Source organism: Mytilus californianus, unplaced genomic scaffold (assembly GCF_021869535.1).
Source record: "Mytilus californianus isolate M0D057914Y unplaced genomic scaffold, xbMytCali1.0.p SCAF_24, whole genome shotgun sequence".
In the NCBI taxonomy this organism is placed as follows: domain Eukaryota; kingdom Metazoa; phylum Mollusca; class Bivalvia; order Mytilida; family Mytilidae; genus Mytilus; species Mytilus californianus.
In genome coordinates, this window is record NW_026262673.1 from 1,108,154 (window position 1) to 1,127,680 (window position 19,527).

The 19,527-nt window shown below is 32.5% G+C and overlaps 1 protein-coding gene across 1 annotated transcript; it reads left to right on the forward strand.

The window, feature by feature from the left end:
* Positions 1-2,319: 2,319 nt before the first annotated feature.
* LOC127732398 (uncharacterized) lies at positions 2,320-18,588 on the forward strand. Its single transcript, XM_052241435.1, has 9 exons — positions 2,320-2,789; positions 3,502-3,620; positions 4,316-4,570; positions 5,490-5,627; positions 8,012-8,411; positions 9,512-9,682; positions 10,262-10,346; positions 13,771-13,902; positions 15,934-18,588. Exons 1-9 carry the CDS (start codon positions 2,434-2,436, stop codon positions 16,852-16,854), a joined length of 2,577 nt encoding a protein of 858 aa, XP_052097395.1. The 5' UTR covers positions 2,320-2,433; the 3' UTR covers positions 16,855-18,588.
* Positions 18,589-19,527: the final 939 nt, after the last annotated feature.

Sequence of the window (19,527 nt, forward strand, 5' to 3'; positions counted from 1 at the left end):
CAAATGCTGCCTTGAATGAACTGTTATCTAACAACAACAAATGTATAGCGAACTTTATCTTGGACTGTGATCGTATACGAAGAGAAATTCTCTAACTATTTTACTTTAACTGTTGAATTTTCTTATAACTTAGACATTCGTCCAAAACTATTTGTTCTCTATTTTTTTCAAAAAATTTGAGTTTTAATTTGTCAGTGCATCGTAAGCCTATCTGGCTGGCTGCAATGTAATATTGTACTAATATGTATCTATTGTATATATGCAGGTTGCACTATAATAAATCATTCATTCAATCATTCATATTTGGGAGTTGTATTTTCAGCAACATGTGCATTTACAGAGGCAAAATCTGAACTTTACAAAAAGGGGTTAAAGGTCTTTTTTAAACTAAGAAAATCATTTAATGATTCACTTCCAAACATTTTAACCTTCATTCATATATTTGACCACACAATTCAGCCAATATTACTTTTACTGAAATATGGGGTGCTGGCAGTCCCTCAAAACTCAAGGATTCATCTTCTTTTTATAAACTATGTAATGATTTTATACTTGAAAAATTGAATGTAAAAAGTTGTAAATATATACTTGGTGTGAACAGAAAGAGCACAAACAATGCTGTCATGGCAGAAGTGGGACATTTACCCATACAATTGCCTATTTTAATAAGCATCCTTAAATATTTGATAACTTTAGAAAAATCTGAAGACATTTTACTAAAAGAAGCACTGGCACTGTCTTAAAGCCTACATGAAAAAGGTCACACTTCATGGTATAGTTATATTATTAAAGTTTTGGAGCTTCTGGATCTCACTCCCAACAGTTTACTACATAAGAGTAAATATTGTATTAAAAATATAGTCATGGGAAAACTTAAAGGATTGTATATAAAAGAATGGAAGATTAACATTTTTAATGATGTAAGAAGTATTAGTAACCAAAAAAATAAACTTCGTACATTTCGTTTATTCAAAACAAATTTTAATTTGAACCCTATTTAAACCTGCTAAACTTTAAACAAAGGCAGGCATTAACAAAAATCAGAATTGGGGACCATCAGCTTGCAATTGAAACAGGGAGACACAAAAACATCCAAGCTCCTGAGCGTATTTGTAAACTTTGTGAGGAGGAGGTGGAAGATGAGATCCACTTTCTCCTTCAATGCAAAAAATTAGAAACTTATAGAAAAACATTTATAAAAGAACTTTGTATTTCTTATCCTAATCTAAAGAAATGTAGCACCGAAAATATGTTTATATGGCTAATGGGTTGTGAGAATCTAGAAGTTCTAAAACGCCTATGTAATTTAATAATCAGTCTCTGGACTGAGAGGGATAATATTATGTTAAAAAAAGTAAATGATGCCGGTTAACTGACCCAGTGAATCATTCATACATGTAGGCCAAATTTGAATTTTATGGCACTAATGATATCCATAAACAGTATATGCCTCAACATTTCTATATGTTAAATATATATACATATCTGGGGTTTTGCTTTTTCTTTTGTGTTTATTTTTTCTCTATTCTATATTTAGTCATTATATATCATTAAGAATTAATAATAATCATTGTAATCAATTATTTGTAATTATACTGCTCTCCTAGGGCGTCCTTGATTGACAATAAAAAAATTGTATTGTATTGTATTGTATGTTCACTGGAGTAGCAAGTATTTAATATCTGTAATCAAAAGTGCTTTTGTATATCCAATGTAATCATTGCTTCCATGAGAGACCCAAATCAAGACAAAATCCTCCATACTAGCAACGTCAAAATAATTTACTTAAGTACTTACAACGACAAACTAATTTCGTTTACCTGCGCGGTGAAGCATGGCAAATATTTGTGTAGCATAATTTTGATTGTTGTAATTGTTCAGAAGTATATTTGTACCGTCGTGTGTCTAATTGTTTGAGTTATATGCAAATAAAAATCATTTCAACGTTTGGTTTTACATTTTGCCTTGTGTTATCTGTTGCCGCCCGGAATTTGCATTTGATCAAATAAAGTTAAGGTATAAGAGTTGAAGGATTCTGGCAATGGCCAAATTTAATAGTAAGACCCCTGCAATGTCACGTAGGTTATTTTGACGTTGCTAGTTCCAAGTAAATGATTTTGTCGTTGCCAGTCCTCAAGTAAATAGTATTGTCGTTGCTAGATAATTGAAGTGAAGGGATAGGCATGCGCATTCAAGCTTTGCATTTAATCATGTTACAAATATTTGTGACTCCATATGTAACTGTCATTTCAAATGTTTGGCTTTGAGCGTTCCTGATGAAGGTAAATCCAGAAAAGCGCTTCGGACGCATGAAATTATTAAGGTAGAGACGGACGGGTATCACATGACCTATTATAGCACGTGCATTTTGCGTAATTAAAATCGGTTCCGATTCTTTTTTTACGCAATCGGTAGACAAGGTAAACAAAGAAAATGGCAGACGACTGCGACCGCCTTCGTGTTCGCGGTCGGTTTATTAAGAACGACAGATTCAAAAAATCTAAAAGGATGAACACTTTGAACGAGAGAGATAAATTTACTCAATGGGGAGACCATGATTACGGTACGAGGGGAGAATTGCCATTAGAACCGACAATGATTCAAGAGACACCGGTATCAGTTGAGAACATAGCCTCCAATGTTACTGTTTCAACTGATATCGGACACAGTAAAAACATCTTATGGAATGAAGGCAGGAGGGTTGTTGAGTTGGAAGTGCTAGCGGAACAACTCTTCTGCAACAGATGCAACACCCCACTCTATCTGAAGGATATAGTAGGTGAAATGAGGTAAACAATAATTTTTAGCACCCCTTCATTTTTTACAAACTATCAAAACCATGTGAAGTTTGTAGGAATATGATTGCAATTCACTTTCAAATATGTCCTGCTGGCAGATATCTTTACAATTTTTCTCTCAATCCAAACCCTTGTAGGAAATCAATACTAACAGGACAGCGATTGTTTCTTTGCCTATTATACATTTTAGCTCACTATGCGATATGGGTTTTACTCATTTTTGTAGGCCCTGACTCACCGATAGTTGTTAAATTCTGTGTCATTTGGTCTCTTGTTGAGATTTGTTTAGAGAGTTGTCTCATTGGAAATCATACCACATCTTATATAAATTGAATTTTGTTTCTTTTCCCTTCCCCTTATATAATGCAACCTACACAAGAAAAATGTCCCTACTCAAAAAGTTTTGTTTTGACATTCTAAATAGAAATACAAAATGTAGTTGTTTTCTTTCAAGTCTCTTGATAAATAATAAAAAATATAAATTTCATGACATTTTTGTAAATTTCCTTTCATAAATGTTAAATAAGATATTTTTCCTACATGAACCTTCAGGTACATTTTTGTACATGTACCTACCCAGTACTTACCCACTATATAAAATTTGGGTCTAAAAAGGGGAAACAACATATATTTTAAGTTTGGCCTCACGATAAAACAAAATGATATCAGCTACCTTTCAGTATATTAAATTTTTATCTTACAGGTACGGCTTAGGAAGTCTTTTGGAGGTGGTATGTCAGATATGCTCTGGTATGAAACTGGTATCTACAGGCAAGCGGAATGAAAAAGGAGCATTTGATATCAACTCAAAAGTTGCTCTTGGTATGTGCAAAAAGCTTTATTGTAAGAAAAAAAGTAGGAAAGTTAGATTATTAATTCTATTTTATTTATCATTCTGACACGTTTAATGTTTTTTAAAGTAGTTTCTTTCAAACTCATGACATGGGTATGGGGTGTTCAAATTTGTGTACTATGTAGTGTAATTTATTATTTACAGTGTTGCTTACACCAAGGATTGCTAATATGTCTATGGCTTACAGCGTAGCTATTACAAATCACTGCAGGGGATGTATATATTGTTCTTTCTAATTTAAAACTTGCCTAAGTAAACTAAGAAAAAGATTTTCTCATTTCCTGGGATGAAAATTTTTATTCTATTTTTTTATAACACTATTTTGAATTAAGAGGGTTTTAAGCATCATTCAGAAAAGAAAAAAAAATCTTATCTTTATACCCACACTAGTTGGTAAACAGCAAAGCAATAATTTATTAAAGATGGCCTTAAATTGATTTAAGTAAGCTAGGAAGTTATAATTTCTATGTATTTCTGCTTGAATATTAAAAATGTCATAATGAACTTTGACATTGAATTTTGTGAGCTCACTAGGTTGTAGCTTTATCAATTGTCACCTGAGCTCTATTATTGAATTGTAATTAATTTAATTGATAAAGATATATATATATGCAGTATGTAGGTGGTAAAAATTGATAATCATAGTAAATCATAATGATTTCAGCAATGATGCACTCTGGAATGGGTCCTGATCATGTTGTGAATTTTCTCAGCACATGTAACATACCCCCACCTGATCCCAAGACACTGAAAAAGAAGGAGAAATGTATAGCATTGTCACTTATGGATGAGGCATCTGATTCCTGTAAAACTGCTAGTGCAGAAGAAAAAGCTATTTCCCCAAGTGATGAATTAGAATGCAGTTTTGATGCTGGCTGGCAAACAAGAGGCTCTGGTTGGCAATATAACAGTAACACAGGTATCATGTCAACATCAGTAATATTATAGAAATAAAAGTGGAGGAGTTTATTGATGTGTGCTCACTAGGTTACCGAATTGCATATAAACTGAATCAAGTCAGAAGGACTTTATGTAAAAATTAAAATATGCATGTTAGTCTTTAATTCTGTCAGGTTTACACATCAATAAACTCGTCCAAAATAACTATTTAGGTTCCAACTATGAAAATCATAGGTACATTTAGGTTTACCCTTGTCCCTCTGTATATCTGTCCTTTCCTCCCAATTTTAGTTAAGTTTTTATGTTTAAGTCCATATCTCACCTACTGTACATGGTAGACCAATGATATTTGATCAATAGATATACCATATGAATAACTAGTAGTACTGCACATTGGGGTTCACTAAAAAGTAGGCCATTCTACCCTACAGTAATGTGTTGAGTATAAAAAAGAAGATGTGGTATGATTCATAATGATTGCCAATGAGACAACTCTCCACAAGAGACCAAATGACACAGAAATTAACAACTATAGGTCACTGTACAGCCTTCAACAATGAGTAAAGTCCATACCGCATTGTCAGCTATTTAGGGCCCAGAAAGGACAATGTAAAACAATTCAAACAAGAAAACTAATGGCCTAATTAAAGGTCCATTTCTCAGCTACTATTTTATTTCAATGAAATTTGGTAATAAGGTAGATTGTGATATTGGAACAGATACCTGACATTGGAATTTTTAGGTTTATTTGTAACTTATGGCTAAACAGCAAAAAAAGCTAAGCAAAACTCACATTTACATCTGTGTCATATAGATAAACCTTTTAAGTTATATTTGCAAACATTATCCTTTTTTTTCTATTTTGAATATAATTATCAGAAACTGTTTTTGACCTTTTCTTATGTGACTAAAAAGGACACGGACTTCGTATATTTCAGGACATTCCAGTCTAGTTGGTGTAAAGACAGGGAAAATTCTAGACTATGATATAAGAACTAAACTTTGCAGTATATGCCAGCATCATTTGGGAAGAAAGGAAACAATTCCAAATCATCAATGCAACAGTAATTGGCAAGGTACACAAACAACAATTTTTTTAAAACGTTTTTTTCCAGCAAAATCCAAAGATTTAAGGTAAATCCAGCCTTCTGTGAAAACGTCACCATATCCACAATCTGTTTTAGTTTATGCAAATTAGTTATCCAGACAACAATAAGAATATCACAAGTTGTAACTATAGCTAGCACATACATTTGTAACAAATAATTTTTTATAGCAATCTTTCCGAATGGAGGTTGCCCTATAGTGACCAGTCTGTCCGTCTGTAACAAGTTGTGTCCCCTCTATATCTAGAAAATCATTATGATTTCATACTTGGGTTTCAGTTGACAACCCATGTCCTATGGTGAAGATTGTGTCTGCTCTATATCTTCAGAACCATTATGATTTCAAAGTTTATACTTAACATGTATATTAACCAACACCAGAGGGTGTGTCTTTATGTATGTACAACTTCCCAGGTCAAAGGTCAAGGTAAAAAAACTTTGGTTCTGTTGACAATCACATGACCATAATGGTAAAGATACAAACAAATTTCCACACATTATTCACAGCGAGGCCCACAGAGATGGCTTCCATCTCAATGAGTCTAGTTTTAATTATTACAGTTACAAAAACATAACTTTTTGTTTTGGTCCTTGAAAAAAGGACAATGATATTTGGTTTATGATTGCATAGTCATAACACCGCCTTATGGCTATGCACTTACAAATCAAGTATGTGTGTTGTGTACCACCATGACCTTTAAATTACCTTATTCTTAGACTACAATGTCAAATAATTTAGTTTTTGTCGAGCCTGCGACTTTTGTCGCAGAAAGCTCGACATAGGGATAGTGATCCGGCGGCGGTGGCGTTAGCTAACTTCTTAAAAGCTTTATATTTTAGAAGGTGGAAGGTCTGGATGCTTCATACTTTGTATATGGATGCCTTATGTTACGAAGTTTCCGTCAGTCACATGTCCAATGTCCTTGACCTCATTTTCATGGTTGACTACTTGAAAAAAAAGTTAAGATTTTTTGTAATGTTAGATTCTCTCTTATTATAAGTAATAGGATAACTATATTTGGTATGTGCGTACCTTGCAAGATCCTCATGCCCGTCAGCCAGTTTTCACTTGACCTCGACCTCATTTCATGGATCAGTAAACAAGGTTAAGTTTTGGTGGTCAAGTCCATAGCTCAGATACTATAAGCAATAGGTCTAGTATATTCGGTGTATGGAAGGACTGTAAGGTGTACATGTCCAACTGGCAGGTGTCATCTGACCTTGACCTCATTTTCATGGTTCAGTGGTTATACTTAAATTTTTGTGTTTTGGTCTGTTTTTCTTATACTGTATGCCATAGGTCTACTATATTTGGTGTATGGAATGATTGTAAGGTGTACATGTCTAGCGGGCAGGTGTCATCTGACCTTGACCTCATTTTCATGGTTCAGTGGTCAAAGTTATGTTTTTGAGTTTTGGTCTTTTTATCTAATACTATATGCAATAGTTCAACTACATTTGGTATGTGCGTACCTTGCAAGGTCCTCATGCCCGTCAGACAGTTTTCACTTGACCTCGACCTCATTTCATGGATCAATGAACAAGGTTAAGTTTTGGTGGTCAAGTCCATATCTCAGATACTATAAGCAATAGGTCTAGTATATTCGGTGTATGGAAGGACTGTAAGGTGTACATGTCCAACTGGCAGGTGTCATCTGACCTTGACCTCATTTTCATGGTTCAGTGGTTTTAGTTAAGTTTTTGTGTTTTGGTCTGTTTTTCTTATACTGTATGCCATAGGTCTACTATATTTGGTGTATGGAATGATTGTAAGGTGTACATGTCTAGCGGGCAGGTGTCATCTGACCTTGACCTCATTTTCATGGTCAGTGGTCAAAGTTAAGTTTTTTTAGTTTTGGTCTTTTTTTCTAATACTATATGCAATAGTTCAACTATATTTGGTGTATGGAAATATTTTATAATCTATTTGGCAGTCACGCAGGTTTTATTTGACCTTGACCTCATTTTCAAGGTTCATTGCTCAGTGTTAAGTTTTTGTGTTTTGGTCTGTTTTTCTTAAACTATAAGCAATAGGTCAACTATATTTGTTGTATGGAAGAACTGTTAGCTGTACATGCCTGCCTAGCATGGTTCATCTGACCTTGACCTCATTTTCATGGTTCATTGGTCAATGTTTAGTTTACTTGGTTAATGTTAAGTTTATGTGACAGTTGTAATAAAGCTTTATATTTAGGACTATCAACATAATATCAATGATTAGTAAAGAAGGCGAGACATTTCAGTGTGTCCACTCTTGTGTTAGTTATAAGAAGGGAGATGAAATATGTTTCAGTCATCCAAAACAGTTCTCACGTAATTAATTGTATTAATTACAATGTCCTTTTTTGTTACAGGGTCAAGTAAAGGCATGGAGCCTGACATGGCTTTATCCATGGTTACAAGGATGGACGACAGAGGGTGCACAGTTGGCATTATTCACGCAGATAATGACTCTACAACAACATCAAGGCTGAAGCAAAAATTTGAAAAAATTAAAAAAAGAGACGACAAGAACCATGTCAAGAAAAATCTGTCGAAACAACTGTATGCAGCAGCAAATAAGTACAGAGAGCTGAAGGGGAAAGGAGTTATTCCTTACATACTTAGATGCTATATGTATGCTATAAGTTCAAAACAGTCAAAGGAGGATGAACTTTGTGAAAGATTAGACAGTATAGTTCCACACCTCTTTGGAGACCATTCAGGCTGTTCTGGGGATTGGTGCACATATTCCAAGCAACCATCAACATACAGGTTTGAATTTTTTTAAATTTGAAGGATGTTATACATATATATGAACGTTTTTTTTATATTTTTATTATGAGTGATATATGCCAGAACAAAAGTTAAGTTTGGGAGCTGTTATTGCTATTTTAAATGCTGACAACCAGTTTTGTCATATAAATGCAGAAAAAAAACAATATACAATAAAACAAGTACATCCTCTCATTCTATAAAACAAACAAAAACAAAAGGTTTTTCTCCAGGTAAATACAATTATAGGATCATTAGTACCAAAATAATTTACAGACAATAAAAAGACTTGTAATGGTTAATTGAAGAACATTTTTTCCTGGAATTGAACAATAATTGTGTTGTATTTGAATACTTGCCAATGGACTATTCCATCTGTGCTGTTACTATCACCAAATGAGTTTTCGGGTGACTAAAAAATGTAAGATAAAACCATCAGCAAATATTCAAATACAACACAGTTATTGTTATGCACAAGTCTTATTTTCTCAATAAATTTTTATGCCCCATTTATGGGCATTATGTTTTCTGGTCTGTCTGTGCGTCCGTTCGTCCATATGTCGGTTCGTTCGTCCGTCCGTTCGGCTGTCCCGCTTCAGGTTAAAGTTTTTGGTTGAGGTAGTTTTTGATGAAGTTGAAGTCCAATCAACTTGAAACTTAGTACACATGTTCCCTATGATATGATCCTTCTAATTTTAATGCCAAATTAGAGATTTTGTCCCATTTTCACGGTCCACTGAACATAGAAAATGATAGTGCGGATGGGGCATCCATGTACTTGGGACACATTCTTGTTGTTTTTATATTTTGGAAATGTCATCTGGCACAGCGCAAAAAATTTCATCCAACAGGTACATCATCAGTTTTACCCCCTGAAGATATGTGATGTTGTCCAATCAAAATCCTTGTTATAAAAAAAAACGCATTACAATACATAATGAATAACACAGTTCAGCCTCTTTAGGAATATTCAAGCAAGCTATTTAACTAAATGGACAGGTAAATAAAATTGTACAGTATAGATCAATTTGAAACATTCCCATAAATCAACATTCATATAATGTATGACATTTCAACTATTTTCTTTGATATCATTTCAGATATAAACATCTCCCAAAAGGTGAACCATTGACAAATGAGAACCTGCGTAAGCAGTTAGAGACAGTGACAGAAAATTACAAGAAAAGATCAAGCCATCTTGTAGATTTAGGCTCAACACAGAGCAATGAAAACTTCAACAATATAGTTGCAAGCAAGGCTCCAAAAAATAGGTCAGTAACTAAAAACATTGATTATAACCTTTCAGTAACATCCCAAAATGATTCCAACATCAAACACAAAGAAAATGAATATAAACATAGCAATACAAAATAGAATTCTTTCAATTTCAAAGGGAGATGATTGCTGTTTATCTGTCATTAGAAAATTGACTATTTCAGAATTTTTTTCTCTGAAAACTGACTTGGCAGAATTCTTTTTTAAACTATGATCATTAGCATATTCTTAAAAAACAATCCTTCATTTTGATATCACTGTATAAACAAAAAATAACCAACAGTGCAAACAGTTTAACATGAATTTAAGTTTCACTTTATAAAATTAAATTTTTGATATGAGGGGGGCAGGCCTAGGAGACGACAGGTGGCAAAGGTTTTGTGATTCAACTCCAAAACTTTTATAGATATAATTTCAAAATTTTAAAAACTAATATGAGATCTTATGAAACAAAAGTGAACAATTCAAAAATGTTTGAACAGTTATTCCCCCTGAAACAGTTTTATAATAATTTTAGCTAGTTTAATCTTCTGACAGCTGCTTTACAATATTAACTGTGAAATTTCTTTTTGTAGATCATATGGTGGAACCAGCTCATTAAAAGCAAGAGTTTCAGCTGCAGTTCTTCAGAAGAATGAAGGTTATACCTGGGTTAACAAGGTATTGTGTTACAGCTTATATATTATAAATACTGTGTATTTCCTGTTTTATTTTACCCCATGTAACATAAACATAGTATAATGTTTGTGACCTGTCATTTTAGGTTTCTAAACAATAATTTGAAAACTGACACAGTGATTTTTAACCTGATTTTGGAAGGAAATATTGGTTATTAAAATGGTGATGTACGGCGGGCGGCTGGGCGGTCCTACGGGCGGCTGCCAAACAGTGTCAGCACAATAACATGAAAACGCTTTAACAAATTTTTTTCAAATTTAAATATGTTGTTTCCTGGGACTTAATGAAGGTCTAGTTCAGTTTTCAAGATATAAGTATATCTCCTTTGTGTTTTAGCCATTTTTAAAATCCAAAAGTGGAATTTTCAAATATTTTACTCTTGTTATCTTTTTTATGACTAAGCATAATGTCTTATCTCACAATAAAAATTGGAGTGACAGATTTATTCGAAAATTATCTATTTCCTAAGTGGTAATGATGATAAGCTATATTATTAGACATTTTGAGGTTAATTACATTATTAATTATTAATTAGATCTGGGTTATATCTTAACATATAATATCATTGGAGTGACAGATTTATTTGAAAATTTTCTGTTTCCTGATAAGATCTGTAGGACTGTATATATAAAGTTTAAAATTTACTAGTAGGACTGTATAAATGAAATTTGAAATTTACTGTTCATTATTAGACATTTTGTAGATAATTAAGTATCCCTGAACCATATATATTCTTACCCCCACCCCCCTTCAATTTGAGAATGTGCTTTTATCTTGTAAACGGTTGATATCCCCACCCCTAAACCATATATATTCTTGTATGGGACAATAAAACAAATCAAATGAAATAAAAGGCGAGTCCCCTGGGGTCACCCCACCCCATCCTGTTTAAGAACTTGTAAACCGTCGAGATCCCCACCCCTAAACCATATATATTCTTGAATGGGAAAATAAAACAAATCAAATGATATATAGAGGAAGTCCATGGGGGGTCACCCCCACCCCCCTTCTTTTTGATAACTTGTAAATAGTCGAGATCCCCACCCCTAAACCATATATATTCTTGAATGGGACAATAAAACAAATCAAATGAAATTGAGATGAAATCCCCTGGGGTAACCCTCACCCCCTTTCTTTTTGAAAACTTGTAAACGGTCAAGATCCCAATGCGGAAACCCCCACCCCCTTCTTTTTGAAAACTTGTAAACGGTCAAGATCCCCACCCCGAAACCATATATATTCTTGAATGGGACAATAAAACAAATCAATTGAAGTATAAGGCGAGTCCCCTGGGGTCACCCCCATCCACTCCTGTTTAAGAACTTGTAAATGGTCAAGATCCCTACCCCTAAACCATATATATTCTAGAATTGGACAATAAAACAAATCAAATGATATATAGGGGAAGTCCATGGGGGTCACCCCCACCCCCCTTCTTTTTGATAACTTGTAAACAGTCGAGATCCCCACCCCTAAACCATATATATTCTTGAATGGGACAATAAAACAAATCTAATGAAATAAAAGGTGAGTCCCCTGGGGTCACCCCACCCCATCCTGTTTAAGAACTTGTAAACCGTCGAGATCCCCACCCCTAAACCATATATATTCTTGAATGGGACAATAAAACAAATCAAATGAAATATAAGGCGAGTCCCCTGGGGTCACCCCACCCCCTCCTGTTTAAGAACTTGTAAATGGTCAAGATCCCTACCCCTAAACCATATATGAACTTGTAAACGGTCGGGATCTCCACCCCTAAACCATAAAAAATAAAGAAGATTTGAATGACATACAGGGTCAATCCATAGGCGTCACTAATGCATATCATAAACCAATTTGTACTGGACATTGCCCAATGTCAAGGGACAATGGGAATGACGAATTATTGGAGCTTTGTTTGGGAGACTTAGTAACAGCATTCTGTTACAATTATTTCTTGTTACTGATAAGTTTTATAGATTTTGAAATGAAATTGTATTAATGATAAATAAAATTTTGGATTTTTTTCTTCTTTTCTTTGGTAAATTGTTTGTAGAATTTTGTGGCAAGTTTGTTTGTTATTCTGGAAAAACTAATTTTCTGAATGCTATATATATTTTTTTTTTGATGGAGTAAACTCCTTTAAAAACTAAGCTTATATTGTCTATTAATAAACATATATTTAGATTTCTGATTTTGGGCCTAGTTTTCAAGTTGGTCCAAATTGGGGTCCAAAATTAAACTGTGTTTGATTTCAACATAAATTGAATATATATAGGGTTCTTTGAAATGCTTAATCTAAACCTGTATTTCTTTTCATTATTAATAAGATAATACCACATTGAGTTCCAAAGGGTCCTAAATTACACTTTTGATTAATTTCATCAAAAATTGAATTCTTTGGTTCTTTGATATGCTGATTCTAGCAATGTTTGAGTGATAAATGATATCTAATTTTAGAGAACTTAGTCATCACTGGTTGTTGTTATCATATTATTGGTTATAATTTGAAAAATTGCATCATATCTTATTTTAGAGAACTATTTATCCAGTTTGAGTTATTTCCCTTTGCACAGAAAATATTATGGATAAAATTAACCTGTGTTTCATTTCAACATAAATTAAATATATATAGGGTACTTTCAAATGCTGAATCTAAACCTGTATTGAAATATTAGATTTTTGGGCCCAGTTTTCAAGTTGGTCCAAATCAGGGTCCAAAATTAAACTTTGTTTGATTCAACAAAAAAAATATTTATGGGGTTCTTTGAAATGCTGAATCTAACATGTATTGAGAGATTTTGGATTGTGGGCTCCTTTATCAAGTTGGTCCACATTGAGGTCCAAAGGGTCTTAAATTAAACTTTTGTCTGATTTCATCAAAAATTGAATTCTTGGGGTTCTTTGATATGCTGATTCTAATATGTACTTAGATTTTTGCTATTGGACCATAATAGGTATTTAAATGTCCAATTTCAAGTATTTCAGTTCTTAAACCACATTCATTTTGTGTCACAAACCTATGCTGTGTCAAATATTCAATCACAATCCAAATTCAGAGCTGTTTTAAGCTTAAATGTAGTGTCCATACTTGCTCAACTGTTCAGGGTTCGACCTCTGCAGGAAAATCCGGTTTGCTGTCACTCTGACAGCCTCTTGTTGTCAAATTATATACAAAGGTGAATGACCTTACAAAGGTGATCAAGTTCAAATTGGACTTAATTGTGTTTTTTTAATCAACTTTTTCTCAGCAATACTTGTCCACACCATAAATGATGTTAATTTGGTTTTTAATTGTTTGAATATAAAGCAGTGTGTGGTTGACCTTCATGTGACCTTATCCAAAGGTCGAATATAGAATTTAAAGGGAAGGTTTATGATTTTTGTCATCTAAAACATTTCTCACTAGTTTACCTTGTTTTAGGTTAACAAGAAAGCATTGCTGTCACCAGGCACAATTTCTGTTAGAGTTGGACAGAGGTTTGACAGAAAGAGACTCTGGCAAAAGAAGAATAGCTCCTCAGTTCATTTCAAACGTGACAGATTTAAAAGAAAGGTAAAACTTCATGGCATATAATTTGTCAATTTAGTGACAGCCATATAACAGAAAAAACAAAGGATATGGGGTATCCAGTACATGTACAACAAAAAACACACAAAAAGAAAAGGAACAGCTCTTTTATTGAGGTTCTTCATCTCAAAGTCACATTAAAGCCTCAACAGGAAGAAATATATAAGTCTCACCTCACTGCAATTTAGTGATAATTTTTAATAATACAGAAGTATATGATTGAATTCTAAAATTGGAGGCATATTTAGCCTGTTTCTCAGATATGAAGTGCCTTGTTAGGTGTATCCAAAATTCTATTAACCAGTGCAGTACCCTCTGCTGTATAAATACAGGTCTATTGATCTCGCTTCCATGAAATGTTTTGAAGTGAAAATTTCAATGTGGATAGGAACGAGGGCCAAGAATAGGTGGTGTGTGTCTTATTTAGATTTTAGTGTATCAACTGTCTTACAATTGAAAGCATGATGTGGCATATATAAGAGAAGTTATCTCAAGAATAATTACACCACAACTTTAAAAATACAGAATAGTCCAGTCAATCTAGCATAAATTTGACCCTAACCTTAAAGTAATTGCAACTGAAGATTTTTAAGTTTTAATCTTCAGCATTATACCCAAAATATACACAGAAAAAAGTCCCATAAAATCTTACTAAAGGAAGACTAAAAAAATCACGATTTAAAATTCCTATGGAGATTTGCATTGAAAAGGGAGATAACTCTGCAAAAAAGGCAGAAATATCAATGAAAATTGATAAAAAATTATAACTTTACCGCTTCTATTCAACAAAATGTATTGATTCTTGATATTTTAGCCGTCTTTAGAGTATAACAAACAACTCTAAAGGTGTTTTCATATCTTTTATCAAGCTACAATCTAGATTTCATAATTCATTAGTTGACCATTTATTGAATTTTTCAACATGTCAAGGTAAAGAATGTCAAATTTGATAAAAATAATTAAGCATACATTCTTCTTTTTGTTGATAAAATTTTCTTTAAACAAGGTAGATGCTGAACAAATATAATATACAGATATAAACAATACCAAATTTTCACATTTTTTTTTCAAAATGGTCACAAAGCAACAAATTTGCAATTTCTTTAATGAAAAATGCACCAAAAAAAATAAAAATACCCATAACACTTCGGTTTTGTACATTTCATGAGCAGAAGATTATATAATATAGTCAAATATAAACTTATAACCCCATCTAAGTATCATCCTTTACATAAATTTTAATAAAAATCAACCAAAAACTGACAAAAGAAGACTCATTTTTGCGGAGTTATCTCCCCTTCCAATGCTAATTTCCATAGGAAATTTTAAAAAATGCTGATTTTGAGTTTTCCTCAAGTTAGATTTTTCTGTGTATATTTAGGGCTTAATGCTATAGATTAGAACTTAAACATTTTCTGTTGCAATTAGTTTGACTGGACTAGAAGACCAACATATTAATAAGCACAGGGACATGGTGAAACTTACATGAATTATGTTAAATTGTTAAATTGGTAAACTATAATATAAATTGCCGAAGACAATATGAATTGCAATTTGGCCAAAAATAGAGAGAAAACAAGATGATGACATTTCAAAAGAAAAATATGGTTATAAAGAGTTATATTCCCTTTATTTTACAATGTACATGTAACAACACAATTAAGGAAGGACTGTAATATTTTTTCTGTCTATGAAGAAATAACATCAAAAATGTGGTGCACACTGAATAACCCGTGTAGCGGGTTATTTTAAAGTGTGCACCACATTTTTTATGTTATTTCGAATAGACAGAAAAAATATTACAGTCATTTCTTATAATTTAGTTCTAAATTCCATTTTAAACCGGAGTAAATCATGAAAAAACGTTGATGACGTCACGGTCACATGACAAAATTATGTCTATGAGCTGATAAACAAAACAACGTCAGCCAATCAGAAGACGCGTTACATCCAAAATCAAATTATTAAGGTATAAACAAAAGATTTTTCTGAATATTTTCTTTTTGTCTTTTTTAGCATAAGAAAACTTTTCAACAAATTAAAGCAGCAGTTATAGAAGGAGAAACATATCAACCACAAATTGAAGAAAATGTGACGGTACGAGACATTGAAAAGATTCCAACTAAATATTCTTTGGAAGGCATAGACGAATATGTCGTGTTTGATTTAGAAACAACTGGGTTATCAAGAACCTCTGATATAACACAAATATCAGCATATGATGGGACCAACATGCTAAATCTTTATGTGTCTCCACGACAACCTATTTCATCAAAGGCCAGTGATGTTACCGGCATTACTTTCTCTTTTGAGAGAAACCAAATGTATTGCCATGGTGTTCCAGTTGAAAGCATATGTATAAGAAAAGCCTTACTTCAACTAATTGAAATGATACAGAAAAAATCTCGTCCTGTGCTTGTTGGTCATAACATCCATTCATATGATGTACCTGTACTAAGAAATTTGTTACAAGAGTTTAATCTGCTGAGTTCTTTTGATAACCTTATTTATGGATGCATTGACACTTTGAAAATTGCAAAACGTGAAATACCAAAAGCTGATGTTCAAAATTATAAGCAACAAACATTAGTTCAAAAGTTTCTGGAGATTGTTTATGATGCTCATAATTCTGAGGAGGATGTAAGAAGTTTATACAAACTGTTCCATCTTAAACTGAAACAGACATGTTCTGCAAAGGATTTATTTCCGTTTAATTATTTGTCAATTGTAGAGGGTTTTTCTAGTGTCATTGTTAAAAAAGTTATTTCAAAAGACACTGCAAGGAAACTTTCCTGCACAGGTCTCAGCCTTCATCACTTGGAGCTTGCTTACAAAAGAAACAATGAAGATGGCGTAAAATCCATCATGCAGGAACATGGTTTGAAAGGGAAAACGGCAAATGTGTTCAAGAAGTTTTTTTCTGAAAAAGAGGAATAGACTGTATATGTGGTTAAAGACTGAAAATTTGATATTTATATGCTATAATTCAGTAGAAAAATTGGTTCTGCCTATCTAAAAATCTAACCCTTTGAAACAACCCTTGCTAAAAGTTGATTATGAATAAATTGAAGTTTTTACTAAAATTTGAGTAACCAAAGAGTACTTACACTTCAAATATATAAGAATTAGGGATCTGTTATAAAATTGCAGCATCCTTTAGTAATTACTCTGTATGTACATCTGTCACAGTTTCCTATTTTGTACAATAACCCAAGTTTGCCTCGACAGATACGCAACAATAAGTATCACATGACATATAAATATTTTCCAATTAGTCAATATTGGTGGATAACTTTCTGAAGCCTGAAGGATTATTTCTCTTACAGATTTTTATTTTGATTGACAAATTTTTCAACAGATTTTTATGAACTTTTATACAAAAGTAGGTGCTTATTTCACAATACAAGTCAACTGAATATTAATAAAGGGGAGATAACTTCACTTCATTTACATGAACCAACATAAGAAGCATTAGGCTAGGCCATAAATCAGAAATGAGGGGACTCATAAGGTTGAATAAAAGTAACAATATAGTAATGTATCAGTTCCAAAGTTTTACCATCTTGCCCATCCCTACCCCACCCCTTTTTCCACATTTTTCTAAGATTTGTTGTAGCAATCTGATCTAAGGGCAAGACTATTGCTTTATATAAAGTTTTTTTAATGGAATATTTTTCAGAGATTGCAGTTTTCATGAAATTGGACAAACGTTTCAGTGAGTCCCTTGGAAACTGAATCTGCCCCATATTTATTTTTTATTTTTGAGAATATATACTTTTGCAAGTTTAATCCACATTCTCATCCTGGATATGTATTGTAAATTGATGTTATATTATCATGCTTCTTATATGATTTGCATATTAGGGAATACTTTGATATAATTGGTCAAGAGGACCTCGGGTAGTTGTTCTTGAAATTGTTTATTTTTCAATAGACGATGTTGACCGAACTTCTTTTTGTAATCAATGAGGCGATAGTAACACAATCCGACTCAATGTTAAAACTATTTATTTTCACTTTGCATTAATCTTTAAATTGAATACAAACACAAAAAATTCATTTGAATGAAAATAAGACTTTTTGTAGTTTATTTTTTTATCAGATAACAAATTACACGGAGTACATATTTTTGCGTTAACCAACAAATAAATTCATACGCCTGGCCAATTCAATGACACACATATACTACATGTATTGACGTATGATGATGATTACGAGTGTGGAAAAATAATTTTTTTGGTAAAAAATTAAAGAATAATATGATTAAACACTTTTTTAAAGGAATTTATTGGTGTATAAACTGGACCAAGTCACTCGCAAATATATTTTCAGAGATTGTAGTTTTCATGAAATTGGACAAATTAAACGTTTCAGTGAGTCCCTTGGAAACTGAATCTGCCCCATATTTATTTTTTTGTTTTTGAGAATATACACTTTTGCAAGTGTCATCCACATTCTCATTCTGGATATTTTTTGTAAATTGATGTTATATTATCATAATGTTTTGATAATTACAGTGGTTTGTTTTATATCATTGAGACATGGTCCATCTAGATAAAAATCAATTGGTGTCTGTAAAATGTCTGCTCTTGAGTTTTGTTTACATTTATGAATGTGGATGGTAATTACATAAAAAAAAATGATGTAAAAATAAAATTTATTTTACATATATATATATATTCTTTTTTGCTGCATCATTATAATCATGAACAGTGATTAATGAGTATGTTGATTTTTACACTTCCAAGACTTTCACAACAATCATTCAGATCAAACATCACACTATTCAGTCTATGTAGATATAGGAAGATGTGGTATGAGTGCCAATGAGACAACTCTCCATCCAAGTTACAATTTATAAAAGTAAACCATTATAGGTCAAGGTACGGCCTTCAACACGGAGCATTGGCTCACACCGAACAGCAAGCTATAAAGGGCCCCAAAAATTACTAGTGTAAAACCATTCAAACGGGAAAACCAACGGTCTAATCTATATAAAAACGAGAAATGAGAAACATGTATGAACTACATAAACAGACGACAACTACTGTACATCAGATTCCTGACTTAGGACAGGTGTAAACATTTGCAGCGGGACTGTTTTTAGGAACGTCTGTATTGAAAAATGTACAGGAAAAATGTCGTTTTATTTTAAGGTTAATTGAAAGGATAAAATAATATTGCAAAGACATGGATGCTGCAAAACCAATGCTCATTTAAGAAATAATCCCACCTTTAGTTAAGAGAGTTAAAAAAATAAGTGAAAAATTTTGATATTTTTCATGAAATATGCATAAAAGGGAGTGTGACAGGGTGTCATTCTACCCCCGTAACTTTTTATTTTCCCTGGAAACATATCTTTATTTTTTTATGACTTGTAGCATGGATATAAAGTATTTTATATACCAATTTAAAAAAAAAATTCATTGACACAATTTTTTTTTTTTTTACTTTTAAAATATTTTTTTAGCAAAATTTTACACAAGACGGCAACAGGCATATTACAAAAAAGGGTAGCCATTTTGAAAAAAATATTTTTTTTTTTTTAAATATTATGTCTAAAATATTTCAAAATATTCATTTATCATATTGTTCTGAGAAAAAGTAAAA